At 39.8% G+C, this 19,439-nt stretch overlaps 1 protein-coding gene across 2 annotated transcripts in view; it reads right to left on the bottom strand.

Moving 5' to 3' along the window:
- DPY19L4 (dpy-19 like 4) overlaps window positions 1–19,186 on the bottom strand; it is a 34,968-nt gene extending 15,782 nt beyond the window's left edge. For both annotated transcript variants that reach the window (XM_083359384.1, XM_083359385.1), the window contains exons 1-6: window positions 18,997–19,186; window positions 12,219–12,323; window positions 6,763–6,887; window positions 5,504–5,594; window positions 3,285–3,406; window positions 813–958 (exon numbers count right to left, since the gene is read on the bottom strand). In XM_083359384.1, coding sequence (XP_083215510.1) covers window positions 813–958; window positions 3,285–3,406; window positions 5,504–5,594; window positions 6,763–6,887; window positions 12,219–12,323; window positions 18,997–19,006 — 599 coding nt within the window. In that variant the 5' untranslated portion in view covers window positions 19,007–19,186. The remainder of the gene's footprint in view (window positions 1–812; window positions 959–3,284; window positions 3,407–5,503; window positions 5,595–6,762; window positions 6,888–12,218; window positions 12,324–18,996) is intronic.
- Window positions 19,187–19,439: the final 253 nt, after the last annotated feature.

Raw genomic sequence — 19,439 nt, 5'->3', positions numbered from 1 at the left:
ATACTCCCATGTAACACCTCTTCTCCACGAGCCGCATTGGCTTCCAGTTGCCCTCCGGGTGAGATTCAAGGTGCTGGTGATGACCTTTAAAGCCCTAAATGGCATGGGTCCGGATTATCTGAGGGAGCACCTGCTGCCAGCGTCAATTTCCCATCATCCTGTGCGCTCCCACAGGGAGGGCCTCCTCAGGGTACCGCCGGTCAAGGATTGCCGACGGGCGATCCCCAGGGGGAGGGCATTCTCTGTGGGCGTGCCTGCCCTATGGAATCAACTGCCAACAGAACTCCGGACTGCCCCCGACCTTCGTTCATTTCACCGGGACCTAAAAAACTGGCTCTTTGAGCTACCTGGTCTGGACTGAGGGGTTTTAATGTTTTTAAATTGTGATTTTAATTTTTGGGGGCTAGACTTAATTTAATTTTAATTTTATATTGTATTGTTTTTAAATTTTGCCTTGTAAACCGCCCTGAGTCCTTCGGGAGTAGGGCGGTATATAAACCAAATAAATAAATAAATAAATAAATAAATAAATAAATAAATAAATAAATAAATAAATAAATAAATAAATAAATAAATAAGCAAGCCAATGGGAGGCTGGCTTTGCCTGATTTTTTTTTTACTATATTTGTTAATATATTCCCTTGAAGTCTACCAAGAAGAAATTAGGTACACCATTCCAGAAAGTTATCTGAGAGATTTAGTCTGGAAAATACCCATAGCTGCTTTCATCTTTACTTTGTCCTAAAAGTTGAAAGTGGCAAATCTGGCATTTTAAGACTGCACTGCAGTGAGAAGATAAGTATTTGTTTTACCTGTTAATAATGAACCAGGCAACAGTCAGCATCCCTGCTAGCCAAGTCCCACTCATAAGCCAGCTGGTTACGAACAGTGCAGTCACATAGATGCCCTGTAGCCCAAATACTATGCCAATGTAAAAATAGACCGGCTCAATAACTTCCTGAAAAGTAAAAGATCAATGCTGTTTTATAAACATATGTTAACTGAAATGATAGTCAGACCATCTCAACTGAAATTTATCAAGGGAAACAGCTTCCTGCAGCCCCAAGAGACCATCATCTTATGTAAACAAAGAAAGGCCAAATCATGACTAAATGTTGTCATCTGGGTACCGAAAACTCTCATAAAAATAATTCCAGTTCTGCCACTTTTTGAAAGTTCTTTTTCCCCCTTAGATGTATCTTCAATGATAATAGCAGATGAGATTCAGGATACCCTTTCTTCAATCAGTGAATATTAGCGGCTGCAGGGAAGAAGACTATCACTGCCAAAATAAGGGCCTGCCTTCTGTGTTTTCTGAAAAAAGATGGAAAGACTCCCTGGAAAAGTATCGGCAAAGATAAAAGCGCTGCAAGGGAAGAAAGGAACTAATCAGGTTCCCTTCCTCAATTAGAGGAGTCTATACAGGTAGTCCTTGACTTACAACAGTTCATTTAGTGACCGTTCAAAGTTACAACGGCATTGAAAAAACTAGCTTATGACCTTTTTTCATACTTTTGATCTTTGCAGCATCCCCACAATCACATGATCAAAATTCAGACGCTTGGCAACTGACTCACATTTATGATAGTTGCAGTGTCCCACGTGATCACCTTTTGTGACCTTCTGACAAGCAAAGTCAATGGGGGAGCCAGATTCACTAATTTAACCACTGTAAAATGGGACAAAACTCACTTAACAAATATTTCACTTAGCAGCATAAATTTAGGGCTCAATTGTGGTCGTAAGTCAAGGACTACCTGTACTCTAGGTCTGCCTAACCTGAAGGACAGGGGCTTTGGATGAGGTCTTCCAGACAAGATTATTTCCTGTGGAAAACAATCACATTAGTACTATTTAATTAGTGTAATTACAGATAGCACTCACTTACTGACTGTTACTCCACTGCTCATGTGACCACACTGGAATTATTATATCAATTCCACTGCAGTCATTAGGTGAATCACTGTAAATTGTTAAGTGCAACATCACTTAGCGTGATTGTGACTTGAAGCTTGCCAGAAGCTGGCTGTGAAGGTCACAAATCATGTGGTCATGTGATGGTGGTATGCTGTGACAGCCACATATTTGTGGGCCAGTTGTAAGTTTACTTTTTCAGCACCATCACAACTTTGAATGGACACTGAATGGGGCAGCCATACGTGTGGACAATCTACATGACTTAAGTTGTACATACATTATTTCAAATGAAGGTTTAATTTTTAGAATATTGCACCTGAGTATTATACCAACCCAAAGACCAAATGTATTCCTTGGCCTTAAAGAGCTCTGCACACCTGTCTCATTAGACTCTGAAACGATAGCGTAGATTCAACTCACCACCTATATCATATTTAATCCTCATCCACGAGATTGAAATATTTAAACTGCTTCACAGTGACTCTCAAACTTTGATCTGCTGATGACCCAGAAAGCTCCCCTCAGTAGTTCACTGCAGCCAGAGGCTGCTTGCGACATCAGGCCCCACCTCCTCCCTATATTCATGCAGGAGAGCTGACTCGCAAAATTCAGTGTGAAGTGCATGCATGATAATACAATATGGGTGTTAGCCTTCTGAAAAACGCCAATATGGAATAATCTAAAATGCAGTTACCAACTTGAAGACTTACCTATTCCAGCAGTCCGGCCTGGCCTGATTGCTCTAATTGGGGTCCCAGTTTGTTTTGTTTATTGTTTTTCAGTACTGTTTCATTATGTTTGCCTACCTTACTCTGTACACTGCCCCGAGTCCCTCGGGAGAAGGGCGGTTTATAAAAACAAACAAACAAATAAATAAATAAATAAACTGCCAATCTATGCCTTGCTAGCAAAACCTGTAGACTCACCCAAACAGGAACTGAAGTTAACAAAAGAGTGGTTTGACAAAGATTAGCTAATGAATTCATAATAAAATCACGATACAAATATAGAATTTGCCAGCCCAGAACCTCTTTTTCTATGGGCTGACCCCAAATTCTTGCTACCGTAAGACTGGGATTGCCAGTTTTGATCTTGAGTATGACCCCAGCATCATTAGCCTCTTACACTTTTTTGCTTTCTTAACTAACTTGGCACAGGAGGAATCATACAGGAGCAAGCTGCATTTTTTTCTAAGCAAATGGAGTACTCTCAATGCAAAGTAAGGTGGCCTCTTGATAGCTCATATTGCTTTCACCTGGCCTCCAGGCATTCAAGTAATAGTCTGAAACAAAGCAAGCCTGTTTCTTTTAGGCAGAGGACCTTCCAGGTTCCATCACACAAGATGACAAAAAGGAAAAGGTACATACTTTACTGCCGGATGCCTGATATAAAACGCTGGCGATCAATTCTGGATACAAAGTCATCTGTCGTACAGTATTCATTGTTTTTAGCGACAGGGTCCTGTTGTCATGCATAAGCTGATGAATACCTGCAAGTGAAGGAGGCAAGGAGATTTTTTTTCCTATTATTGCACAAATAGTTGTATCCAACAAAACAAATAACCCAGCTGTCCATATTACAGTATTTATTTATTTATATTTAAAAGACATATCTGGCTGTCCAATTGGTCATCTCAACAAATGACTCTAGTTTGGCTAACACCAATGATAATATTCAACCAACCAACCAACCAGCCAACAAAGAAGGCAACCAACAACATAGTACAGAGGCATTGTGGACACTCTTAAGAACCTCTCAGCATAGAACAGCCAATGGAAAATCAACAGGGTTGTGGCCATCAGGATCGGGGAGAAAACAATGTTTGATTGGAGAGATACTCCAACAGATCAAATAAGCTAACATGGCTTCATACAGGGAGCTCAAAGCACGCCCACTCTGTTGAGATGGGCAGAAACTATTGGAGATAAGCTGTCCCACAGGTTTGTCTTATGCTCCTACCATATTTGCCTGTGCTATCCTGTAAAGGCTACTTGATCATTATCATCATCATCCGCTATAGAAAGCTCCTAGATGCCATCTCGTAAAAATAGGAAGAATATAAAAGACATTTGATTATCTGGAAATAATCTATTCTTGCTTGTTTCTGAAAGTATTCAGCCAGATTAAAGTTTGATGACTGCACCCCATGATCATGGCAATTTGACAGAAAGTTATATCCATAGGCCCACCACTCCAAGGGGACAAATTTAATTATGTCTGCCCCGAAATCTAGCTCTTTACTTAACGTTCAGTATCAGATCTGGCACTAGACTACAGACAGAAGTACAATGTAAAGATATAGTCTACTAGGAGCCAATGTGATAGAGTGATTAGTATACTGGACTAAGACCGGGGAAACTACGGGTCAGATCAATATCAGCCATGGGAAACTTATTGGATGATTTTGAATCAGCCCAGCTAACTTGTAGAGTTGTTGTTTGGCTATAATTGGAGACGAGAATGCTGTGTAGGTTGTGCTGATCTCCTGGAGAAAAGGGATATAGAAATCTCATGTAACGCTTATGTTTTTAAATTTCATTGCTTTTATTAAATCTGAAGTCTCCCTAATTGTCTGTGGACTTTTTTCTTTTTCTTTTCTTCCTTTAGGAGCTCATGTGTATCACCTCATAGCGATTCATATGAGCTTCAGATCATCATCCAGATTTGAGTCACACAGAGGGATAGAATCAAGATCAAGTGAAGTACTAATACCACTTTACAATGCTTTGGTAAGGCCACACCTGGAATACTGCATCCAGTTTTGGTCACCAAGATGTAAAAAAGATGTCGAGACTCTAGAAAGGGTACAGAGAAGAGCAACAAAGATGATTAGGGGGCTGGAGGCTAAAACATATAGGGAACGGTTGCTGGAATTGGGTATGTCTAGTTTAATGAAGAGAAGGGTGAGGGGTGACATGATAGCAGTGTTCCAGTATCTCAGGGGCTATCACAAAGAAGAGGGAGTCAAGCTATTCTCCAAAGCGCCTGAGAGCAGGACAAGAAGCAACGGATGGAAACTAGTCAAGGAGAGAAGCAACCTAGAACTAAGGAGAAACTTCCTGACAGTTAGAACAATTAACCAGTGGAACAACCTGCCTCCAGAGGTGGTGAATGCTCCAACACTGGAGGTTTTTAAGAAGAGACTGGACAGCCATTTGCCTGAAATGGTATAGGGTTTCCTGCCTGAGCAGGGGGTTGGACTAGATGACCTCCAAGGTCCCTTCCAACTTTATATTATTATGATTATGATTATTATTATTATTATTATTATTATTATTATTATTATTATTATTATTATTATTATTATTATTATTATTATTATTATTATTATCTCTCTTTAGTCTAAACCTAATCCATGGGCTAGGTTTTCATAAATAACTGGAATAATAAGATTACAAATGAGATCCTACGGAAGAGATAAAAGCTTTGTCAACTCTGACTGCACTGAAGTACATATGTAAATTTGGAGTCACATAATCTTTCAATCTGTCCCAAGGTTCCATATAGCCTGAACATTTGCAATAAGAAGATGGTGCATGCTGTAGATTTCTGCTAAGTTACTATTTAGCGAGTGTATTTGCCTTACCTTTTTTAAAAGAGGAGGCTTTTAACAGTTCTTTGTAAAATGAATAGTAAATGGCACTGTCACCCTGAAACGTGATTTCTCGTTCAAGTTCCTAGAGGAAAAAAGTACAAGAATGAGTAAGCTGGGAATAACATGACTTCCCAAGTCCCTTTCTCAGGACACAAAGAACATGCTAACACAATTCTACAATCTACCCATTCACAAATTTCCCCCAAATTTTCAAATGGACAATAAAAAAGAGACCATCAGACTTGCTTAAAATATCAAATCTTTTTTTTTGAAGAATCAACTAACTCAGCAGACAAAATAGTCTCCAAAAGCAAATTTCACCCACTCATGATGCTAATGAAAGAGGATGGTCTTTGAGCATCGTATTTTATTTTTTAAAAAGTTGTTACCCATCCACCCACAAATTACCTATTCCTCATTGATACTGTAGATGGATTATATTTATAACAAATCATGGGAAAATATGAATCCGCAATTTCCATTAATGAATGCTAGATAGCTCAGGGCTACAGCTACAGTTTCATAAGAACATAACAGCTAACTTACAATAATGATGTGAATGTTCGTCTCATATCAATGACACATTGCCCATTTTCATTTGGCCTACCAAGTAACTCAGACTCGAAGAAGCTCTAAAGAGCTTTAGGGAGATCTTTTCCAACTTTGCTTCAGATGCTTAAAAAATGGGATTGCAGTCCCCAAACGGGATCCTTTTATAGGCTGACCAAAGCTCTCTTGAGCTATGGCTTCAGCTTCCTGTGATATTAATGGGTCTGTATTGAGACAGCTCTGTTTTTTCCTTAGTGGTTCACAGGAAACTCAACAGGCTCTGAAGTATACTTTACAGGCTGAAAATGGGAATCTGTTTTTTGTACCTGTGATGCACCCATGCACGCTTCAATAAGAGAATGCCAAGAACACAGGACAGAAGCTATAAATTCATTGTCATCTGAGGTGAAAGGGAATGTTAACCTCTTCAAAGAAAAACAATTAAGGATTTGATAAGAAAAACTAAGAAACCTACTTTATGCAGCTTATCATTCCACCTTGACTCTAGACTGGTGATAGGCAATTATGGCTGTCATACAGTATGCTTTCGATTAGGTCCCTCATTGTCCACGAACCAATGGCTAGGTTAAATATTCTATGTCAGATATCCTAGACATTATAGGAACTGCCACATCTGTTTATACATGAGCCAAACTTGTGCTTGTATAAAATAACAGACTTTATTGTTTGAGATTCCTTACCGGCCTACCAGAAAACCAGAATTTGCGTTCATGGTATGTTGAAAGGTATATGGCATACATCATTCCACTTACGATTGCTGTAATGCAGCCAAAGAAAAGCTTTGTAAAATGTGGAATTAAGACATCTGAAAAGAAATATGATAAACATCAAATAAAGTAACTGAAAATCTATGTTTTCGTATCAAGTCAAATGCCCAATGTTTGTCAAGAGCCTCTGCAACGCAATAAACAGGTGGCAGCAGAGGGCTTATGTCCAACCAGTTCATAAGTACAATACACCAGAATATACAACACCAAACTCTGCAGACACAGGAATGGAGGATGTGGTAGAAGTCCTGACCTGATGTAGAGAACAAAGAGGATGATTTGATGGAGAAAGGGAAGATCCATTATCAAAGCATCAAAAAGGAAACATTGTTTGCAAGAGTATGTTACCATAGCCAATCTAAATAAAAGTAGTTATTTCTGGATTTCATCTGACTCATAGACTGCCAAGGACCTCAGACACAATCCAGGCAAGATGGAATGCCTAATTATTCCAGGATAATAATAATTTTGAGTCTCTGTGCTTGCCTGGGAACAGTTGGGATACAAGTAGAGCAGATGAAAGTTCTGGCAAGGAGACCTTTGGCCTAACATTGGTCAGAATTCCAGTTGTAACTTTGCTAGAATACAGGATGCACTGAGAACAGTTACTTGTGCTCGTCATCTAGCAATTGAATTATTGTATTGTAATTTGCTCCATGTGGGATTCCCTTTGAAGACCATCTGGAAAGTTCAACTGATCCAAAATGCAGCAGGCCATACTCTTACTGGATAGCTACGGTACTGTACATATTGCGAGGTTATACCACTAATGCAGGACCTGCATGGCTCCTGATGTTTCCAAGTGCAATTCAAGGTGTTGGTTGTTACCTATAAAGCCTTAGATGGTTCAGGTCCTCGAATCTGCCTTTCCAAGATAAATTCTGTCCACCCAACCCAGAGAGCTGGGTGATCAGGGAGTGTCTACTAAAGATCCCTCCCTTCATGAGGTGCAATAAAATAGGGATCTCAATTGGAGGCATTCTATGTATAAGGTCCCTCCCATGGAACACCTTGACCCTTTGAGGTGAGTATGGCTCCCACTTCTATAGTCATCTGAAAGATAGTAAAAACATCACTTTTTCAGAAGGTCCTCAGAAATAGATTCTGTAAAGACATCAGCACTACTACAGCTTTGTATTGTAATGCTATTGCATTTTTAATAATAACAATAACAACAACAATAACAACAACAACAACAACAACAACAACAACGATGGTGGTGGTGGTGGTGGAAGGGACCTTGGAGGTCATCTAGTCCAACCCACTGCTCAGGCAGGAAACCTTATACCATTTCAGACAAATGGCTGTCCAGTCTCTTCTTAAAAACTTCCAGTGTTGGAGCATTCACCACTTCTGTAGGTAGGTTGTTCCACTGGTTAATTGTTCTGTCAGGAAGTTTCTCCTTAATTCCAGGTTGCTTCTCTCCTTGATTAGTTTCCATCTGTTGCTTCTTGTCCTGCCTTCAGGCACTTTGGAGAATAGCTTGACTCTCTCTTCTTTGTGGCAGCCCCTGAGATATTGGAACACTGCTATCATGTCACCCCTAGTCCTTCTCTTCATTAAACTAGACATACCCAATTCCAGCAACCGTTCCTTATATGTTTTAGCCTCCAGTCCCCTAATCATCTTTTGTTGCTCTTCTATCTACTCTTTCTAGAGTCTCAACATCTTTTTTACATCGTGACCAAAACTGGGTCCAGTATTCCAAGTATGGCCTTACCAAGGCATTGTAAAGTGGTATTAATACTTTACGTGATCTTGATTTTATCCCTTTGTTAATGCAACCTAGCACTCTGTTAGCTTTTTTGGCAGCTGCAGCACACTGCTGGCTCATATTTAAGTGATTGTCCACTAGGACAGGGCTTTTCAACCAGTGGTACGGGTACCACCTGTGGTACATTGGCACCTGGAAGGTGGTACGCGACCATCCTAGAAAAGTGGTAGCAGGAAGGGAAATGAGCTGAACCGGTGGCAGCACCGCACAAGCCTGAGCGAGAGATGCCTGGAGCTGCAGGGCTGTCAGGGCTCACCGGAAGCGCCAGGATCATCGCTTCTTCAGGGCTGTCAGGGCTCAGTGGAAGCGCCAGAATCGGCGCCAGGCTCTAGCTGCAGCTCGGCACTGATCCTGGCGCTTATGCTGAGCCCAGAAGAAGTGCCGATCAGCTGGAATGTTGCAGCATCTCCAGGGTCTTGTGATTTACATTCGGATGCTTGGCAACTGATTCATATTTATAACGGTCACAGTGTCCCAGGGTCATGTGAAGTGACCAAAACCTGCTGCAACCACCCAGCAGATGGGGGGAATAAAAACCAGACACCCCCACTGGCACCCCCACTGCCAATCCTCAACAGAAATGCTCATAACAATGAAAACCTTGTACAGGAGGAAGAGCGCCACTGGGCAGGCAGGCAGGTGTCTTGCTCGGCTGTGGCTTGGGGGGCAATTTTTCAGTGCCACTGTAACTTCGAACAATCACTAAGTGAACTGTTGTAAGTCGAGGACTACCTGTACTTCATTACTCCCCCCCCTTTTTTTTGTTTATCAGGTTTTTGACACCTTGCTAGGCGACTGGTGGTACTTGGATGTTGCCATATCCTAAAAGTGGTATAATGGGTGAAAAGGTTGAAAAGCCCTGAACTAGGACTCCGAGATCCCTCTCACAGTTACTACTATTGAGCAAGGTACCACCTATACCAGGGGTAGGCAACCTCGGCTCTTTTATGACTCATAGACTTCAACTCCCAGAATTCCTGAGCTAGCTTGACTGGCTCAGGAATTCTGGGAGTTGAAGTCCATGAGTCATAAAAGAGCCGAGGTTGCCTACCCCTGACCTATACTATACCTGTGCATTTGGTTTTTCTTGCCTAAATGTAGATGAAGATGTTGAAGAACACTGGGCCCAGAACAGAGTCCTGGGGCACCCCACTACACACTTCCCTCCATGTAGATGCGGTTCCATTGAGAACCACACGCTCAATACGGCCAGTCAATCAGCTATGAATCCATCAGGTGGTGATCCTGTCTAACCCACATTTTTCTATCTTATCAAGTACTAGGTTGTGATCTACTTTATCAAATGCCTTACTGAAGTCCAAGTAAATTATATCCACAGCATTCCTCTGATTCACTAATTTTGTCACTTGCTCAAAGAATGCAATAAGATTTGTTTGGCATGATCTGTTTTTGACAAACCCATGTTGGCTTTTAGTAATGACTTTGTTTGCCTCTAGGTGGTCGCTGATTCGTTCTTTGATTATCTTTTCCAGAATCTTCCCAGGTATTGAGCTCAGGGTGATAGGTCTGTAGTTTCCTAGATCTATTTTTTCTCTTTTTTGAAGATGAGAACTACATCAGCTCTTTTCCAGTCCTCTGGTAGTTCCCCAGTGCTCCAAAATCTTTGAAAAATATAGTTCAGTGGCTCTGAGATCACATTTGCCAGTTCCTTGAGAACCTTGGGGTGTAATCCATCTGTTCCTGGTGATTTGAACTCGTCTAGGCTCACTTACCATTTTCTTGCCTATCTTAACTTGTGTTTCTATTCTGGTTTTTATGGCAGTTTTTGATAGCTTGGGCTGTTTTTTGCCTTTGTGTAAAGACAGATGCAAAAAATGAGTTAAATAGTTCTGCTTTCTCCCTGTTGCTTGTCACCTTCTTGCCACTTTCCCCCACTAATGGACCAATCATTTCCTTAACATTTTTCTTGTTTTTTACATGTTGAAAGAAGCTTTTTTGTTATTATTTTATATACCATCTAGAATCCTTTGGGAATTGTACAAATCTTATAAATAAACAAGAAAATTTTTCAGAGTTTGCTCCATGCACTCACAGATTATAATTTGATGTTACAGACATCAAATAATATACAATTGGGTAAATCAGGTATTGTTAGCCTATTTTGGCATCTGTTGAGTTGTCTCAAATCAAACAGGATAGTTTGTTTGCCTGAATGGTGAAATAAACAAACCTAGGGCACATGGAAACCAATCCTTAAAAGCAGACATCTGTAAAAGTTTAATCTTCATTTATATCTTACTAAAATATCAAACATGCAGCTTGCTTGCATTTTACATAGCAGTAACTTGTTATACACCCACAGCTGTCTTTGTTTAAATGATCTATATTTAACCTAAATTGTTGGGCATTTGTGCATAGCATATCAATCAATTTAGACCTCATGGTTTTTTAAAAAAGATTTTTTAATTCACATTTAAGCTGTGTCAGGTAAATAAAATAGATTCAGATGTTCTCAACAGCCTGTATCAAACAAACACTGGGGGCAAATTTACAGATTACATCCCAATGAGTATAATGAAGTTCTAGCATCAGAGAGTAACAAAGGGACTTGATTTTGAAAAGAAGACTAAGTATTGTTATCTGTTTCAGACCATAAACTGACTACAGGTACTACATTCTATGGCCATTCAAATTTGTGATGGCTCTGAACAAGAGGCGCTTAAAACTTGGTCCTTGAAGTTCCAGCCACCAAAGTGCCCTTGTGTTCACATGATCATGATTCTTGTATTTAGCAACTGGTCTAGATTTCTGAACACTGTACTATGTTAGGCACACATGATCGTGATTTCAAACTTTCCCTGCCAGTTTCCCACAAAATCAATGGGGAAACCAGCAGGAAGTTGAAAGTTGCAGTCACATGAAGTGTGGGCTTAATGACACTTGCTTAATAATTTACTTAACAATGGAAACTGGGGACTGCCAGATCTGCATCCCTAAGCAGCTCAGTCATGAGATGTCACGCTTTACGACTACATCACGTAACAATGAGAACGCCAGTCCAAATTACCATCATTAAGTGAGGACCATTGGTATGTCAACAGTGGAGATTGCTATTTTTTTTTAAAAAAAGGAGAAAAACACTTTTGAATTCCTATACACAGAGCAGTTCATCTATTATGATATTAACACAAGAGAGCAGGAACTCCATTCCTGCAAGGCTGCCAGAGACAAGGCATGTGATCTTTCCTCTTTTGTGGTGCTTCTTGGTGGATTTGTTTAGAAAACGTATTTGCCTAAAAGGTTAGCAATCATTCTGTGTTGACTGTAAAATATAGATTCATAACTTCATAGCTGCTTTTGCTTTTGAAGACTGATCACTTTCTACAGGCTTGTGCACAAAGTGGAATCAATATATGGTATACTTTAGCTCAAATCTTTTTCCAGAATAAAGATTTCTTATCCATTCTACATAAAATATATTTCTAAATTTAATTCCTCAAATATATATATATATATATATATATATATATATATATATATATATATATATATATAGAGAGAGAGAGAGAGAGAGAGAGAGAGAGAGAGAGAGAGAGAGAATTGAAACACTGACAGAAAAAATAATGTAACTCACATTTTAGGGATCGTTTGGATTGTATGCATTTTTCGTTGTTTTCTTTGAGAGTTTTTTCTTCAACTTCAGTACAGCTTGGATTCTTTCTTTGCCTCAGTTCAACAGCTTTTAGAAAAAATATCCAGAAGTTAGTCTTAGAATGCGAAACCTATCTACCTTAGTTGTAGATAAGAGGCATGGATAGGAATGCATTGTTATATAGCAATGGTAGTTGCATCAGCAAAGTAAAAGTATAGTTGGAAAAAAGTGTAGGGTCTTTCCCGTTAGCTCAGTTAAATAATTTTCTGCTATGAGGAATCAGCAGAGATCTTAACCAGCATTATTCCCACTGCCAATTCTAATAAATTTTGTTCTGGCAAGTAACTGGAGAATAGTGTCCTCATTTCCTGTGCGGAGAAGAATGTCCTGCTCCCTCCTCCCAGCTTCTAACATCACCATCTGGTAGAAAAACTATCTACCAATCACAGCACTGCTGTGACTGTCAGTGGTTTTGACAAATGGCGAAATCTGGGATTTTTATCCATTGTAGGAAATCATTTCCCTTCACTTGACACCTATGCTGAGCCTTCAGCTGTTTGGGCTCGGAATATGGCAGATGGAGAGAAGAGACTCTCCCTGTCAGATCTCTGAGACAGCCCAAGGTCTGGACAAGTCCAAGTAAATGACAGACTTGAACAGCCAATGACAGGCCAAGTTGAGGATGTACAAGTTACCTCTTGTGTATCAAGTATGTGTGTATTTGTGTGTCTACCTTCTCACCACAAAACTTTCACAAGCTTACAAACCATTGTACAGATTGTTTTGAACATAGGTTTATCACTCTTTTGGGAGATCATTCAACCTATGGTCAATAGCAGCCTGAAAAACAGCTGACAGATCTAGTGAGAAAATTGCACTAGCAGACACACTTTTTTTCTACCTTACTGCATAGTTTCCCCTTCATAATATTTAGGCAGATGCTATGTGTGCCGATTGAGAGATTAGTTTGAAAAATGAACTTTCCTGCTCCACAAAGTAGACTAGACCTGAAGGACGGTGCCTGAGAACTGGACAAACAGGTTCATACCAGCACAAACCTGAAGTGGCTAATAAATGCTAGGCTGATCCCACACCATAGATGTCCTCTGTTATTGTCGCAAACAAAATAGTGGGAACAATGGATTGTACGCATGGCAAAATTGCTACAGTTGTTGACTCTTTAAGATAGAAAACATTAATAGCAGAACAGCTGAGGATAACTTTAATCAAATAAGGGTTGAAAACAAGGTGAAAGCAACCTCATGGAGAAACATCCAAACAAGATACTATCAGGGCTTGTCTTAGTTGTAATTAGGTAGAAATAAAGAAAAGACTGTATTGTTAGGGATCAAGTCACAACAAAGACAGGGGGACTATATAATTAATTTATAGCATTCATATCACAGAATGCTATGATAGCCACCAACATGGACCATTTTGAAAATGAACAGATGAATTTGTGGAAGATAAGGCTATTAACAAAATGAGAAAGGAATGGTGTACAAGCTATCTGCTTATTCTGATCTAACTTGACTCTTTGGCTAAGTGAGTTTAAGGCAATTATTATTTCTTAGCCCAATCTCACTCATGAGGATGTCAGGAAAAAAATGGAGGAGTGCTTGTCTTATCCATCTGTCTTCTTGACCTTCTAGATATAAACCCAACTCATGAATGAATATTACAAGAGTAAAGTAAGGTTATTGTGTAAGTAAGAGGTATGTGCTCATTCTTTCTCCACTATGCCATTTTATTACTGCCAGTTTTCCCTCAGATGATTTTTCTCCTTCTTCCTAATTCTAGCAGAAATAAATCCAATAGAAAAAAAACTGCCAAAGGCAAATGATTCCTTTAATCATATTCAAGATAAAAGAATGCTACTTCATAAGCTATTGGGCACATTTGGAAGATTATAAACATGACATAGACAGTCTCTAAAATGGCTGCCAGAAAGCGTATAGTCAATCATATTATGAATGTCCTATTCTGTCAGGAAATGGGCAAAATTATTCACTACTACTCCCTCCTTCCTACTCCGAGGATATTCTGAATCACAGTAACTTTTTCAGGAGATAAGGGACAATAATTCTTTCCAAACAAAAAATTCAGACTCAGCCTCTCACTTGTATTTCATTCATAAATACACCTATGCCGACTCAAAGATTAACCTAGATTTTAGAATCCAGATTTTTTATTAATGGATGAGCATAGGTCCTCTACTACATGTGTGACACTATCTGGAAAAACCTATAGCCACAAAAAAATGATTTATGAAAACATAAAATCATTTAAAGATCTATTCTAAATCTTCTGTCTGCGTTTGCTTCTGCTATTCATGCTGCTAGTGTCATTACTCATAGAGCTGAAAAGTCATTCTCTGAGCATACACAAACACAAAAGATATTAGGAACTCAAGGTTTATAGAAATAAAAATATGATCTCAGATGGGAAGTAAAAGAGAGACACTCAACTGAGGAAGACTAGGTGTACTTCATAGACAAAGAATGCTGCCAGGCAGAAACTTGAAAACAAAAGTAGAAGGATTAAAGTAGCCTGAATCTCAAACAAGGAAGCATTGCATTCTACAGAGGAACATTTTTGATGTCCCTCTTGTGAATTTTTTTTCCTGATTGGGAAGATCAAGTTACTTTTTCCTTCAATTCTCTACAGATGGCAGAAACAAGAAAATGGAAACATTACAAAGTCCATGTTGCATATCAAACACAGAGCAGCTGGCAAAACTACTGCACACAATGGTTTTGCCAGCCTCTGAACTGTTATCATAATATACACACATGCTATTTCTGTTTAATTTGATGCTGCTTTAAAAAATATAAGGAAAACGTTTTCATTCTTGATATTGTTTAACAAAGTGAAATGAAAGTCGAACAAGGTTAAATGCTAAAAATAGATTTTTCACTCTGCAACCTAATTAGGTTGTTTGTTTATATATTTTAAAAGTAGGAGAAACTAGGAGCAATTAGTCATTACCCATAATGGTTCAATGATATATCCACAGGCAAAATACCTTTATACTGTATATCAAATATAGTGATAATTGCCTGTTGTAATAATATATTAGGAACGTGGTGGCTTAGTGGGTTAGGACGCTGAGCTTGTCGATCAGAAGGTTGGCAGTTTGGCGGGTCAAATCCCGAGTGCCGCGTAACAGAGTGAGCGCCTGTTACTCATCCCAGCTTCTGCCAACCTAGCAGTTTGAAAGCACGTAAAAATGCAAGTAGAAAAATAGGGACCATTACAGTGGGAAGGTAACAGCATTCCGTGTGTCTAGTCATGCCGGCCACATGACCACGGAGACATCCTTGGACAAATGCTGGCTCTTCGGCTTTGAAACGGAGATGAGCACCGGCCCCTAGAGTTGGAAATGACTAGCACGCATGTGCGGGGGAACCTTTAATAATATATTAATACAGACAGTCCTCAAGTTACGAATGTTCACTTAATAAATGTTCAAAGTTACGACATTCCCTGTCAAAAGTACTTACGACCAGGTCCGAAAGTTACATATCTTGCAACATCACAGCGGTCATTTGCACTTATGAACAACCGCGGAGATGCTGCAACATGCTAGTTTGGTGCCACATCTGAGAGTCCCAAACTGCCCAGCCTTGGATGCTGGAGCTCTTGTCCAGCCAGACAGAGAAGTGCCAAGCCCCGGCCTCTCTCACCACTTGCTGGAATGCCGAACCCACCCAGATTTACAAACTGCGCCGCCACAGAGCTAGAGAGCTTGGCACGCCCCTCCCCTCACTTGCCAAAAGCACTCACTCCTTTTCCAAATTACAAGAGGGGGAAGAAACTGGCTGCCCCCATCTAGTTTCTAGATTGGAAGGAATGAGGCTTTGCCGGCCCAGTTCTATCTCCCCTCCCTGTGTCCTTGCTGCAATATCGTCTAAACTGAGATTTTGCAGAGCTGTGGGGTGTGGCAATGCCTTTGCAAGCATGACCCCTCCAGTCTGGAATTCCACTCATGGCCGCGACTTCTAACCTGGAATTGGAGGCAGGCTGGGGAGGGCAGGAGGCTGACCTCAAACATCTGGGCAAAGCTCTCTTTGCACTCTATTTAATCCTGGTTCCCCTCCAAGCAAGAATGGAACGGGAAATAACTTCCATTGCCTGACTGCTGCTCTTGGCTGTGCCGCTTAAAAAACGCTACATTGCAAACGGAAGAAACGTGCAGGGAAACAAAAGTAGTTCATGGGACTAAAAAAAAAAGTTCAATCAGACCTTCCAACCTGGCCACAAAATGGTTCTATGCAGCTTCTGAACCCAGCCAGTATGATGTAGCTTAACATATATTTTTTATTTTTTAATTTTTATTCCATTTATATTCCGCCCTTCTCCCAAGACTCAGGGCGGCTTACAAGCTTAGCAGTAGCCTTCATTTGATACATAGAATGAAGGCTACTGCTAAGCTTGTAACCCGCCCTGAGTCTTCGGAGAAGGGCGGGATATAAATGGAATAAAAATAAAAAAATACATGACAATAGATTTAGATTTAGATTTTAGATTTTATTAGATTTATATACCGCCCTTTCCCGAAGGACTCAGGGCGGTTTACAGGGCATTTTAAAATCATTCCAATACAAAATACAAAGTTAAAAGACAAATAAAAGATTAAATTATCCCTGAAAATAAAACCCAGTTAAAATTCTCAGCCTGGGTCAGAGAGCTCAAAGAGCCAAGTCTTCAGGTCTCGGCGGAATGAACGTAGGTCAGGGGTAGTCCTGAGCTCCACGGGCAGCTGGTTCCAGAGGGCAGGCGCACCCACAGAAAAGGCCCTCCCCCTGTTATCCGCTGGCATACTGTACTGCTATTAAATAACTGAGGGTCAGAAATTGTTGATTTTCTATTTTAATTTATCCAGGTGTCTGTCAGTAGATGCAGAATTGTAAAAGCAACATTCTGAAAGATGAACTGGTATATCAAGCTGCTATCTATAAACAATGCATGATCCTTGAGCAGGAAATAAGTCACAAAACTAAGCAAACCTAATGAAATTACAATACATTGTACAAACTAGAACGGGTTATGAAGTATTCAGTTACAGAAAGGAAAAAGTATTTTTTCTTTTAACAATATCATAGGTGTTATGAATGAGAAGCAGAAGCAGTTGTTCAGCGCAAATGATTTGTGCTGACAACTCATGACAGTTGAATCCTAATTTTTCTCCTCCCCCTTCCTCCCCCTTCCTTTTAGCTGTGGAACATATCGCAAGAGTTTCAATGAAGTTGCTCAAAACCAATTACTTGGGCTATTTCAAATGGGAATAAATTTCAAGACTAATTAATCCCAATGTAACAGGCCTCACAAACGTCAAAAGCCAAGAAAAAACACACACAAATACAGAGGAGAATGTATATACCTTCCAGTGTCCCAAACATCAAATATTGCTTCTTTGGGTAAATTTGCCAAACTAGGCAAATTGTAAACTTCAATGAAAGAAACTTACTGCATCTGAGATTATGAGAAAAAACAACTTCTGATGTAAGATTGCAGCAGAAACCTATGATGGTTGCAAAGAAAACTATGATAATCTATGATAATCTATACTAAGGCTGAACCTACATGTTCTTACAAAAATAACTTTTTCCATGAAACAATTCTATTCAGTTCAAAGAATGAATAAACAGCTTATTAAATAACATCTCTGCCATATGGCTTGAAAGGTTAATTGGAAAAAAATAAGATAGATGTAGGGCAGGGGTAGGCAACCTTGGCTCTTTTATGACTCATGGACTTTAACTCCCAGAATTCCTGAGCCAGCCTGGCTCAGGAATTCTGAGAGTTGAACTCCATGAGTCATAAAAGTGCCAAGGTTTCCTACCCCTGATGTAGGGAATATCAAACCACTAAGACAGACAAGCCAGTGAAGGTTTCTCAGTGAGCCACAGCATTTTCTTCTCAGTATTTCTTCTGTAATTTGCAAAAACTAGTCAAGATATAGAGAAGAAAATTTTTGAGGACAAGTTTGAAAACATCCATTCTTTGAAGTTACATATTCTTAAGGACCAATAGGCTTTTGGGGTTGTTGTTTTGCTTTGCAGGTGGGAAAAACCCTTTCATTGGTACAGTTAAAACTTTAACTGAACATAATAGAGTACAGCTGAGAAAAGTGTTTCCACATAAATATTATATTAATATGCACTTATATAAATCTAGCACTGTGTTGAAAGGAACGTTTTTATTTTTATATAGTATTTTCATTATTATATTAGCTTATACAACCTTAAGATAATTAATGTAGTTATAATCAATGAAACAGTATTTTTGAGAGGGAATTCACATATATATTCCCTCGACATCCACTGCATGCTTCGTCTTTTCCGATAGACAGAAGCACAAATTCCATTGTGGCTGACAGAATGACAGAGGATCATTTGCACGTACATTTGGCATCATGTGCACCTTTGCCACTTATTTTTCATTCTGCTCTGCTTTTCACAAAGCTTTACGGGCAAAGCGTCTCAGAAAACGAACAGATCAGATATCTACTGGTATCAAAATGATTTCCTGACGCTTGAAAGTTATTTGCAAAAAAGAGAAGCTGAAGTTATTGCTAACCTTATTGCTTTGTTAGAGTATGCGAAATTATTCTTAGAAATGCCACCTTCCTCGGCCCTTCCCCTAGCTCTAACCGATAGATTTGCCTTTTCCCCAATTGCTCTTCTCCTACTAGTGTACTACAGCTGACCCGAGGCGGAATTAAAAGGGAGACACAACGAGCGCGCGCAAACCTCACCTTCCTCCATCTCCAGTTATCAAATCGAAAGAAACCCGAGTTCAACGCGCTTTCTCTCCGGCATTAAAGCGATCGGGACTGTCGTCTCTCTTTCCCAGCGTCTGATCCTACTAAAGCAACCCCAGCCTTGCCCCGACAACAGAAGGAGATACTTTTCACTTCCTGTTAGCTCCCCGATTTTCGATCTTTTCCTTTTCTGCAAGGCGATGCGGAACGGTCTTTCACGGGGATGGAAAGGCACATGCGGAATCCAATTCGCGTAGATACTGAAGCCAAGCCAGTACTCCGTATTCAACTTCCGCCCTGAAACGCTGCCTACTCCTTTCTGTAATTCCTCTGATGTCAGTTCATTCATTAACGAATCCAAAAGAAAGGGAATCCACTTTTGAGGACGTGGAGAATTAATCGTATCTCGTAAAAATATTTATTGATTGATTGCAGTT

This window comes from Vipera ursinii (assembly GCF_947247035.1).
Source record: "Vipera ursinii genome assembly, chromosome: 3".
Taxonomy (NCBI): domain Eukaryota; kingdom Metazoa; phylum Chordata; class Lepidosauria; order Squamata; family Viperidae; genus Vipera; species Vipera ursinii.
Note: the sequence above shows the minus strand (reverse complement) of the source record. Positions and strands in the feature narration are given on the sequence as shown.